Genomic DNA, 12,967 nt, shown 5'->3' with positions numbered 1-12,967 from the left:
ATATTTTATAACAATTAGAGCAGGTTCAATGTGAAATCCCCATCCCATACAGATCATGTTCAAAGAAGTGGAACACATGTATTTAATTTCTTGAAACAAAATACTGCAAAGAACATTCTAAATATTGAGTCATCAGAGTGGAGACAAAGGACTTTCTGCATTTTGAATAATTCCCCTAAAATTTCATGTAAGAGCAAAATAATGTTTTGATTAAAGCCAAAGAGCAATTACTTGTTTCAAAAGCTGTAGTAAGTTTATTCGTTTAAGTAATTTTTTAAAGCCTTTATCTTTGGAGAATGCAGAAACATGCATTTCTTTGTTTCTTAACTGAAATAAATCAGCACAACTTAACACTAAAGAATATGAAAAAAATAATCGGGCCTCTTACACTTAGCACTTTTACTCTCTGTAGCTCAGATCCCCTTCTGTAAAGTGGGAATAATTTGATGTTACATGGATTTTGTGAAGGTAAATGAACATGGAAGTAATCAAGATCTATGATTGCAAAGTCATTGACGCCATAAGCACTCTAGTGCTAGTCTTGATTAAATTAATATTTTTGTATGGAAAGGAGAAACATAATAATAATGAGAATACAAAACGTTGGAAAAGGAACATAGAGAAGAACAACAAAATGTTCAGTGCCAGCACAGTGTTTGCTCCCTATCCATCCTCTAGCCGGAACAAAGCAGTTCTACTGAAAAAAAAAAAAAAAAAGGTGCCGTTCCTTCAACTACAGATGATCATATTCACTAAAGACATCAACTTAAACTCACACAACCTCACTTCTAACATTTCCTAATACTCGAGTGCATGACTTTGTAACTTTTGATGTCATTTTTTTCTGCATAGTAGAAAAGGTATGTAAAATATTCAAGATAAAAATCAAAACTGGGGGGAAATTTCATCTGCCTGATTTAGGCTAATGTTTACCCTTGGCTTCGCATTTTGAGACATATCCCATTTCCTTCTTTGAACTGAAACCAGGCAAAAATCTGTGGTTCTGAGGTAAAACCAGATGAAGAGCTCATGTAAATCCAAACAAAGCACTGTTTTCACACGGCCTCTTGTGAACTGAACTGAAACAAGCAAGTCTGGCACAGCTCAATGTTCTTCTACAAGACATGCACAAAGGGCCTAGTTCTGAGAGGTGCTGAAGGTCTCTGGGTACTGAGCACTGCAGAATCAGGCCCAACTTGCTAATGACTTTTCATAGGATAGTGGGGATTAACCACAATGCGACTCTTGCAGTCATTTGCAGTCTGAATGAAACAGGAAAAACTCTTTGACTTTGCAAGGAAAGGGTTTGTGCCTTTTCCTTTTTGCTGAGAACAGCCCCTTTTCTTTTCCCTAAACAACAAAAAAAAAAAATGTTTTTTCTCACTAGGCTTTACTTGGAAATGGTAAGGATATGTCACTGCCTTCAGAGGATGACAGGCCAACAACTAGACCTTCTTTAGCAGAGGACTAAGTTGTTGTTATACAGCCAATAACAAACTATTGAGGTGGAATCAACCACAAAACCATGGGTCCTCTGTCTATCCAGCTCCCTTCCCAGGCACAAGAAACCTCAAATTCCTGTCCATGGTGACAGACCAGAGTAACAGCCAGAAGAGCACACAGATAGAGTTGCTATCCCCTACATGTATACCTGCTAGTTTCCACACTTAGCAAAGCACACATCACAATGTAGATTTTCTCTTCTCTGTTTTCCGGGCTATAAAGATAGCCGCATCCATGGCTACAGCTCTCTTTCATGGGACTGCTTTAACATATCAAAAATGATCAACATCTCTATTATTACTGCAGCTACTTTAAAGTTTGAACAATAAAAAATGAATGTGACATACTGTGAAATGAGTTAAAAAAAAAAAAAAAAAAAAAGCTTTATCAGGCCAACCCTTTAGGATAAGAACAACAAAATGAGAAAATGAGCAGTAATTAACTGGACAGTCTGGACAGTCTCTGAATGCTGGGCACCACTATGAAATGAAAAGTGAAGTTTTCAGACTCTTGCCTATCTTTCTCTGTAACACAACATTAACTTGTTGCATAAAAAGTGAATTTTGATCGATTCAGCTGTTTACCTTTGAAAAACGTATATGCAGATGGAATGTGAAACTTATCAATACTATGACTTTTTAAGGAAGGTTAGAAATCCTCTTTAAGTTCCTGATTTTTTCCAGAGTTGTCAACATTGACATCTGTGGTCAGTGACAAGTCAGATAACTCAAATGAAATCTTAAAACAATCATTAACAGGAAAAGACATTTTAACTAAGCAGGAAAACAAGTAAAATGGGACCAACCCCCTCAACTTTGCCTGCTGTTCCTTCAGCAGGCTCAGGCCATTTTGGATGTGTAGCTACATATAAGTAGTTATCAATTACAAGCTCACAAAAATATTTTAATTTTTGCAATCTTTGGATTCATAATTAGAGGCTTTTGAATGTACCAAGGGGAAAATAGCACCTAGAACCTACTTATCTCTAGAGTCTGTTTTTGTTTTAATAAACAAACAAAAAATCCATCCAAGACGATAAACAGGCTTTCATCTTCTGTGTGACCCAGCCACCAAAGCTGGTAGAAAATGTCGAATTCTAAGAGGAAGTGAGCCTATACCTATTAGACTAGCAAGGAAACAACGTAGTCTATACAGACCTGAGGAAGGCCAATTATTAGTCAGCATGCTATAAAAGCTTCATAGTACTGCAGAGTATTTTCTTAGTCTTCACTGCACTTGGGCAAACTACTGTTTGACTCCAGCAATAGTTTTAGGAATAGCCCAAGCCACAGAAGCAATAAAAGCAAGAAAAGCAAGAAATATATCAGCAGAGAGGCTGAAGTATTTATCTGCAATCCACAAACCACCTAAGGATTTGGATTTGCTTCCAGTCACAAATAAAAAGGCCTGAGCCTTCTAGTCTAGATGAAAGATATATAATAATACCAGTTAAAGGAAGGAGAGGAAAAAAAAAAAAAAAAAAAAAAAAAAAAAAGAAGAGAGAAAAAAGATGACTCTTTTTCTAAGCCAGAAGTAAAGACATTCATCTGGGGACTTGTGTATTCATTTATGCACACACAAATCCAACTTGTGCCACTGTTAGTAACCTCTGATGGCATTTACAGAATGCCAGTCTAGTCTGCTTTGTAATACATAGCAACCTGTATATCCTTCACCATTATTAACTCAGATTCAGAGCACTTGCATTTCTGTAAATAGTGAGTGCTCTCCAACTGTAAAGGGTTTTTATTGTTTGGGTTTGAGTTTTTTTGCCTTGTGTTTGTTTTTAAATTATAATTACATACATACATATATATATATATATATATATATATATATGAAGATATTATGAATACCCTAGAAGACTGTGGTAAGGTGATATGATCAAAGGAAAAAAATTAAGATCAGCCTGACAGGTAACAAATGAACTATTCAGCTCTACAAAAAATTGGATAACATACAGTAAACAAATTGTATCACTACTTACAGCAATCACCACTCTAGTTCATAGATAATCTCAAACGTAGATGCTAATAGACCACAAAACTTTTTAACCCAGCTGGCCCTTTCCACAAAGAATTAGATATACTGCGGCCATGACTTAGAAGAGTTTCAGTTGCCGACTTTATCATACAGACAGCAAAACATAAAGAAGGTTTTGAATGGTGGTGTTGTTCAGAAGAAAATTAGTACTTCTACCTTCTCTTCACAGGCATCAATTTAATTAATTGTAAGGAACCTGGTCATTATGCAAATTAATTCAGTGCTCTGATTGGTTATTCCAGCAGTGAAGATTCTCACACACTATCTACACAACTTCTGAAAATAGTAGCTAACAGCAGCTTTGTCCAGTTTAGCCCATCAACTTTCCTTTCACTATTTCTTTCAGAGTCTCTTAATAAAGTTATGATTCCTAACACTAGCATTTATGAAGTGGTAAAGCAACACCAAGCGAACAAGACTTCAGGCTAAGTGAAATAACATTTCTGGCAACATTTATCTACAGATCAAAAGACGACTTGCTGTAAAAATTAAGTAGTCTGGTAATATATTTACTATGTATTAACTACTTTCAGATCTGCACTGTACATTTGTACAGAGCTCTACCATGCATGTCTGATATGTATAAAATATATAACTATAATCTTCTGTTCATTCGGAGTAGTCATTTTAATTCAAAACTAGTCCTAGTGTTCGACAAAGTTTGTTCTTCCACTTCTAAACTAGTTGGTTGTGTCTATTCTAAATTTCGAAGCCATGCAAAAGCGTACAAAAATGTTAGCAAGGCAAAAATCATTCTCAGCAACACAAGATGTTCATTTTTCAAGGCTGAAAATTCATGCAACAGTTTTGCTTGGACACAGAAAGTGGAGAAGTTTAATATCTCAAACAGGTTTGGCCAGTGAACTGTTAGTATTATAAAAACCTTGTCCACAGATTAAAAAAATAAATATAATAACAAAAGGTGGTGTTTTTTTTTGTTGTTGTTTTGGGGCTTTTTGATGACTTTAAAGATTTTGGAGTGTGTATTTATATGTATACATAAGACCAGAAAAGAAATCACAAAAAAAATATCTGATTACCATTTCTAGTTTCATAATTCATTCCTAACTCAGCTTAAATCAAATAGTCAAGGTAGTCAAGTACAACCACAATTTGAAGGATTCAAAACTCACTATAACTATAATCCAGTTTTAGCTATAGAATCTTTTTCAGTTTCATTTTTAGAGAATTTTGAGAGAGGACATGCTTAGAATTTGTATGTATGTGGGTCAAAATAACATTGTCATGGTAAATTAGACAATCCACCCCCCCCCCCCAAAGAACTAAAACCACACACACAAACACACAAAACAATGACAAAATAAACCTTCAACAAACCAGAAATATAAAACTTTACTTTTACTCTCCATATAAATTAACTGAGTATTGCCTGTTTCCCTAGACAGCTGGAGTTACATTCAGTTACTAAGTTCTGAATATTGTTGAATAAGTAAATAAACACAGTGAGTAAATAAGGCTAGTACTGGAGAAAATACTTTGTTCATTTACTCTAACTATATATTTAAAAAAAAATAATCATAGTTTTAGTTATCCCAAAGACATAATATGTTTGTGTTAAAATGATGGATCTGTAGTAATAGGAGATGCAGCCTAAAATTCTTTGTTCTGAAACGTTATCTGGGAAGTGAGTAGAGTAGGTATGTTTTGATTTAACAAACTAGGTGTTCAGATTATTGGAATTTTATCAGAGAAAAAAATACAATTACCTAGAATTATTTCTTATTATTAATGTATAATCAAAACTGTATAAAGCATTATAACTGCCTTATATGTGTATTTATATAATATATATATATATATATATAATAGCACTATTTACTGAACCAATAACTACTACCCACAAAGACTAAGAAAGCTGAGGTAGCAAGACTAAGAGACTTCAGAAGTAAAGACAGTAGCATACGCTAACATTCAAAAAATGACATCAATGTAGAGTTCTCTTTGTAGGATAGTCTTAATTTATAGCCCTTTCAAAGTGTAGCTATTGCAGTTCTGGAAAGAAAAATTAAAAAAACCTGAGCACATAGCCTCAGAATATGTTTCTACCTCGTTAATAGAATTGGTAAGTTACAATGGCCCTCAAGAATATTTAGTAACCTAGAATTTTGTAACAAGTTCCTTTGAATTGTGAGGTGACTTCATATTAAAAGTAGCATTCCATTTCTGTGACTGTCTTAACAAACACTGAGCCTTGCAAGGAACAAGTATGCAACTACACATGCACTAATTAAATATTTATAGTAAGAAAAAATGTGTCATCACAATAGCAGTCCATATTTTGTCAAGAGATAATTATCTTCTATTACTCTAACTAGAAACCATAATCAAAGAGACAATAGAGTTAAGGTCTCCTGTTATTATTACAGCTAGATAACTAACACTTACACAGTTCATTCAAAAATAAAGACATAATATTTGTTAGCTCAAACAAGGATGAAGACGCAACCGTTAAAAGAGAGGAAACATCCCCAAGAAAAAAATAAATTAAAATCATCCTCTTTCTTTCACCTCTGCCTCATTAGTATGTGTTTGAGGCTCTTTCCTCCAGCAGCAGGAGCCAAGCTCCCAAGCAAGTGGCACACTTTGTTCTATGTTCTTTCAGAATATGGAATTCCTTTCCTTGTATCTTCTAAAAAGAGTTAAACCTCTCATCCTGACTCTCTTAGACTGTATGAGACAATTTCCAGCTGAACTCATACCACTAAGTGCTATAAGCTTATAAGGTATCTTAAGGTACCTGTAAACAACCAAAATATTGGAAGATAATGAACAGTCAGATCAAGCATAAAGTTTATGTGCACTTACTCCCAAAATTCCATCACCGGAGAAGTGGCATTTTGTAAAGAAACTTGACTGCAGTTGCTCATATTAAGTTTTTGAAATTCCACACAGTTTTCTGTAAAAGAACAACAAAAAAGCGTTTGCTATATTGACGTGTAAATGTACATGTACATTTTTTCTTGTATATCTTGTAAAGCCACCATTCTATAACAGATTTGCACCATGTGGTTAAAAGGATTTCTAGGTGCTCTAAAATGTGTCAGCTACTACTTCTGCAACAGCATATTTTGATCACAAGATCATAGATCTGTGCTAGAAAAATATCCACACAGTATGTTACATTCTCCTGTAATGCTCTCCAAATGCATGGTTGCAATGGCAAAGACCAATAAAACAAAACATCTGAGGCAAGAGAAAGAAGCTTTGAGAAACTGAAGTAACTGATTGAGAAGCACACCACACTTCTACTCCAACCAATGGTTCAATAGCCAATGACAATGATTGGCTTATGAAACTGCCAGCAACAAGCTTCCACTTTGCCTTAACATGACAAGTGCAAAGTCACTCTTTGACTTATTATCTCTAATACAGAAAAAGAAGATCAGAACAGCTCAGCATTATTGAAATGACACTTGTTGTTCGATCAATGCTGGCTAAGCTCCTTTGCAGGGATGCCAAAAATTATACTGAAACCTTCCACACCTATTGGGTGATGAGCTAGTTCCTTAACATAACCTAAAATGCAACAGATTTCGGACACTTTTGGGTTTGCTCAAACACAATAATGTCCAATTAATAAAAACTATGAATGTATAATTGATATATGATTTGAAATCAGACTAATATAAAGGTAAAAGTAAAAACTTTAGGAGCCTATAAATAACAGCATTAGTATGCATTCTCACCCATAAACATTTGTTATGCACTAAAAAAGGTAGAGCATTATCAGTAACATGAAATTATCAGTGAAAGGACAGATGCAGACCCTATACTGAAAAGCCTTATGAATACACACCTCATCTTTGATGCAAGAGGTTACTTTGCATGCATTAAGGATTATTTGACTAAGTTATCAGAGGCAGCTTTAGGCACATTATTCCTTAACATTTGGTATTAAAAAGAGCAAATCCACAGCTCTTTGTTTAATACTTTCTTCTCCATTTAAACTCCTGATTTCACAGAGTTAAAGAGCAAGATTGTAACCTGTCATCAACTCTGCAGTTGAATTCACTCACTGTATTCAGGGAGAATAGATATGATTGCAAATGAGAATCCTGGGATCTAGCCAGAATATTTTACAGAATTAACAAAAAACAAAGCCTTCTTTTCCTATCTGACATTATATTACACAGGAAAAAATGCTTATACAATGCCGTATATTATACATATTATACTTATATATATACACACACACACACTTAATATACAATGTTTATACAATAAATCACTAAGCTTTCACTCCAGGATTCATTTATCATGATGTAAGTAGTGTGATGTGACTGATCCATTTGCAGAGAGTTTTCTACCACAATAGTTCTGTTCCCAACATTTTAATTTATCAATTAGTTGGAAATCATTGATTTGTTCAGTAATGATCTCTACTGAGGTCTTACCTGTATTCCATTCATGCCCACACGTAGCCCAAGGAAGCTCTGTAGTAAAGCAGTTAAACAGATAGAATATAGCCCATGCTAAAATGATGATGTAGTATACATTTAGATGCGCCTCTATAACTTGGGTAGCATATCCAATTCCTGGAGGGGAGGGAGAGAGAATAGAAACCTTTTACTTTTTGGATAATTTAAAAGCAAACAGTTTAAGTATATCCTAAATTCAATACTGATTAAAAAACAAACAAACAAAAAACTTAATGCGTTCTTTTGAAGTAGAACACAGAAAAGTTTGTTACCTTCAAACAAAGGGCAAACTTTCCTCCAGCAGGTAATGCCTCCTTCACTAGTAAACTGTCCCAAGGCTGTCTCCAAAAAAAAAACTGGTATTCCACAGCAAATAAAGAAAACCACATATGGGATGAGGAAAGCACCTACAAGCAAACATTGAGGTGGTATTGGTTATAATGAACATACTTTCTTGACAGTTTAGTAAGAAATTTGTTTACTTAATAAAGGAAGAATCATCTGTTAACCAATTGTCAGGTGTTGTGCTAGAAGTGCAGAAAGTGTTTATTCATAGCACCAGATACCAAAAGTTAGGCCACTATCATGGAGGAAAAAAAAAAAAAAGGCAGACCATACACACAAAAACTCACCCCCATCCCCCCCCCCCCTCCTTTCTCTCCCCCTAAAAACCATAACAAAATTTCTCAGTATAGGCTATATTCTGCTAATCTTTCTCTCAAGCACAGGAAAGACCAAATTCTTGCTCAACCACACCATCCCACACTGATCATCATCAATCAGTCTACCCTATCTTCTCTTCTCTTTCTTGCTCTTCTCAGGAAAGCAGGGAAGAAGGAGCATTATGAAAGTGAAATCCAAGAAGTACTGTGCAGGTTATTTAGATAAACCTGATGGTGAAAATTTTAAGAAGGGAATTTTGAAATAAACCTCACACACAGGAAGAAAGCTGGACTTGGCGTTATCAGCTAGAAATTGACCATCAACTTTTTCATTACATGTTGACAGTAAAGTTCAGCAAGGATAATGAGCAGTACAATTCAGTGCTGAAGAGCTATATATAACAAAACACCATTCTCTTATTAACACATAGCAGGAGCATTAGAAGTACTGTATTGTTTCATGATTAATCATGTTATTAGGTATGGCAGTTAAAGAACATGACTGACGTATGCAGAAGAAGTGACAGAAGATCCATGTTAGGCATAATGTCACTTTCTAATAATGTGGATTTTACATATTCCATTTAGAACTGAACCTAAATAATAAGAAATGAAATTTAGTCTTTCCAATGCGTAGAGAATCCATTAACATAAGGCCAAAATATTTTTTTTCCTCATTCCCCAGCTACTTAGATTTTTTCCTGAGTCAAAGGATGATGTGGAAAGCAAGCTACTATCTGCCTAAGACTGAAACAAGGAAAGGAGAAAACACATATTAAGAAGAAATCATAAAATAACTGTTTCTGATATTTTTACTTACACTGATAAACAAAGACTTACTGGTTTAACCAGTAAAGCAGCACAGTGAAGTACTGCACAGAAGTTTTTTCTAGCAAGATGTATTTTACATTGCTGCATACACTGACCAGTTCTTCAGAGTACTAGCAATAGCAAGTACTCTTCCAATGAGAGTCCGAAAGACTGTTTTGATCATTAGTGAATAACACCTTACTAGCTACTTCTGTGATACTAAACCTCTCAGAAACTGAACTATGAACAAAATGTTTCTGAATATACTTCAGGAAAATTTCTACAGCTGCAATACAAATAGGTATCCTGCTCATGAACATCAAAAAAAAATGACAAAAACAAAAGACACCCACAACCTGTAACAATAGTAGTACTTTAGTCACTTCAATGACAAAGTTAACACAACTAAATACACCAGCTTTGTCTTGCAGTTACTTTCTTCAGACCCAGCACATCAATAGAGATATCTTCATGAGTAATCTCTTAGCTCAGCCAGACAGTTTGTGTATAGTTGAATCTCAGTTGTATCTCAAACAATACATGTAGACTACAAAGAATGTTATCTGTGCACCTAAAAACAGTTTCTCTATGTGATTCACTGTACAAGTGGTTTTAAAAAAAAATCCTTACAAGACATAATTTGAGAACTGCTGTCCAGTACAAAATCCGGCTTGGCCCACTCATGCTCAAACCTAGTGAACTTCACAGGGAAACTTGTTGAAATTTAACGCGTTGACTTTCATTCTCTTTCTCCAACTCCTTTACAATAGATAAATAACATCAGGAAAAATCAAAGGGCATCAAGTTTCACTGCTTGCAAACAGATAAGATTTTAATATCTAATGCAAAACATTAAAATGAATTAGTTTTCCTAATTAGAATAATTTGTTATTATGGACACTTGATAAAGTTATAGAAGCTCACGCCTATACTGCCTGTTATGGTTTAGAGCACATGCCAGAGAAAGCTCAGACCTCAAAGTTGCCTATTACTGCTTCCGGATTTGTTCTGTACCTAGCAAGTTATTTCATAACTAGCTCACGTATCTGACCGTTGTTTTCATATATTATATACTAAGTAGTTTTCAGTATTGTTGAAACAATTGTGCATCAAACAAAACCAGTTCTGGTCTAATTCCAGTATGGCATTTTAAAGAGTTACAAAAAAAAATACAGGTGATAGCCAAAGATCAAAGACCAAGGCAACACTAAAGAAAACTGAAGTCAATGGCAAATTTCCCATGGTGTCAGGACACGACCAATCAAACCACACATGCTAATTCTATTCTTGAAGAATGCAGTAGCAATGAAGTAAGATACTTAAGCAACAACTTTTTCACTAAGCCAAAACACAATTATAACATGTTATGCCTAAGGGACGAGGAAAGGAAATTTGGCACAGCTCTGTTAGCAAACCTGTTAAAGATACCTTTGCATAAATCAGCCACTGAACATATTACCTTTCTTCCAGGATATATGCTTACGCTAGCACTGATTCAGACCTTAAGTGGGAGACTGTTGAATCCAGTTCACAGAACTCTAAGTTTAATTTTTGTTTTTCTTTCCTCATTTCTACTCAAGTCATTGATATGACTATTAATTGTTACAGTTAGGTATCAGCTACATAAGGTACATAACTAATACGCTCTACATATTATACCTTTCTTATTTGAAAAAGAAAAGAACAGACTTAACTGTCTTATTTTAAATTGTATAGAGCCTGCTCTCCTCATTGAGAGATAGCTTTATATCTTCCCTTAACCTACGGTACTGATTTGGGAAGTAATGGCTAGAAGAAATATGGTTGACTTAAAGGAGTTTTCTTACGACCAATATAAATAAATAAATAAATTCTTGTAGTAGAATCCTCTGAAATAATATTCATCCTCTCCAAACTATGCCGCTTTGAAAAATAAACTGCTACTTTCTTTTCTACGTCATACTTAGGTAAGCATGCTTGAGTCTAAATCCACATGCAGAAGAAAACACAACGTTCTATTTTAACTGGTTACTTCTGCATTAAAAAAAAAAAAAATACAGGAAAACATGCAAGTTTTCTACTAAAAAAAAATAAAAATACAATATTTGGGGAGAAGGGAAACCACATTTTTTTCTTGGTACTCATATGCTTAATAGTTCCCTACCCACACATACACTAAATCCTCTTAGTCTCCTCCACATCTCTCTTACTAGTGCAAGGAATCACCCTAAAACATCCTTAAGAGTTTATTCCCTAGGTGTTTATGGTGAGCTGTAAATCAATATATGATGCCATCTTACCTCCTCCATTCTTGTAGCAAAGATATGGGAATCTCCATACATTTCCCAACCCAATAATCTCCCCTGCCACAGAAAGCACAAATTCAACCTTATTGTTCCAGTGGCCTCTTTCATGAACTTTCTTATCATTGCTGTGGACAAGGCTGGTACTTGAGGCTTCTGGGTCTAAAACATCTTCTGGCTTGCCATTAATTATAGGAATAGTCTTTTCAGCTGTCATGACTGTTCAGCCTATGGGAGAAGAAAGAAAAATATGCAGATATTTTAAGTCACTTGTTAACAACAACATTAAATGACTAAGAAGACCCTTAGCTTCACTAGCTTCAAAATACTTATTGCCTACATAGATTTACAGGTGAAGGTGAAAGAAGAAATTCTGTAAAGCTAGGAAAATTGTAAAAGTGGGAAAATGAAAAAGAAAGCAAGAGAGAGAGAGAAAGCTTATACATGAGGAAAAGGGAACAATGTTTCTGAGTTGACACAGACAGCTAGGAGTAGGACACTGTTTTAAGGGCTGGGCAGTGAAACCTTTTGAAAATCCCTCCCCAAGCAGGGATCCCTGCTTGAATAATCTCGCAGAGGACAAGAATCTACTGCACCTTCCAAGCACACGAATAAGAGCAGAGGAAGAAAGGGATGTGGAGAAGGGGGCCTGAACGGCTCTGGCCTGCCTGGAGAAGTAGGGGAACTCCCGGTTTACTCACCCAGGGCTCTGCTTATGCCTGCAGGGCTGGGAGAGGGACAGGCTCTCTAGCCGAGTGCTCTGCTCCCAGCGGACCTCCGCGGGCTGCCGCTCTCCGCTCGGTCTCACGGGAGGCACGGGGCACGGCGGCCGCCAGCACCTAGCGGCAGAGGCGGGCAGGGGGAGGCGGGGATAACGCGGGCAGCGTTCGGCGAGCGAGGGACCGGGAAGCCTCGTCCTGCGCTGCGGCTGCCGCCCGGCCGGCGGCGAGAGGATGCTCCCCGGCTGCCCGCGCTCCGCAGCCGGAATTTGCAAATGCTCAGCCTTCCCCGGAGCGATGGTATAACACCCGCCTCCCCCCTCCGCCCACCTCAGGCTGTCCCACCAGCTCCCCCCTTCTCCTTCTCTTCTCCCTCCTCCTCCTCCTCTCAGCATCACCGCCCGAGCATCCCCAGCCCCTCCCCGGGCGGCCCCGGCCCGCAGCGGCGGCTCCCTGCGCACCTGCTGCCCCCCGGGGGGGCTTCGCCTTCGCTTCTTTTTCTGGTTGGG

At 36.6% G+C, this 12,967-nt stretch overlaps 1 protein-coding gene across 2 annotated transcripts in view; it reads right to left on the bottom strand.

Moving 5' to 3' along the window:
* SLC6A11 (solute carrier family 6 member 11) overlaps positions 1-12,757 on the bottom strand; it is a 96,911-nt gene extending 84,154 nt beyond the window's left edge. Inside the window, exons 1-5 of one of the 2 annotated variants that reach the window (XM_084531513.1) lie at positions 12,441-12,757; positions 11,737-11,967; positions 8,258-8,392; positions 7,962-8,102; positions 6,373-6,463 (exon numbers count right to left, since the gene is read on the bottom strand). In XM_084531513.1, coding sequence (XP_084387639.1) covers positions 6,373-6,463; positions 7,962-8,102; positions 8,258-8,392; positions 11,737-11,956 — 587 coding nt within the window. In that variant the 5' untranslated portion in view covers positions 11,957-11,967; positions 12,441-12,757. Of the gene's footprint in view, positions 1-6,372; positions 6,464-7,961; positions 8,103-8,257; positions 8,393-11,736; positions 11,968-12,335; positions 12,421-12,440 lie in introns of those variants that run through there. The other variant, XM_084531514.1, reaches the window with a different exon arrangement.
* Positions 12,758-12,967: the final 210 nt, after the last annotated feature.

Source organism: Aythya ferina, assembly GCF_964211825.1.
Source record: "Aythya ferina genome assembly, chromosome: 10".
NCBI classification, from domain to species: domain Eukaryota; kingdom Metazoa; phylum Chordata; class Aves; order Anseriformes; family Anatidae; genus Aythya; species Aythya ferina.
This window is presented reverse-complemented; position numbering and strand designations above follow the sequence as displayed.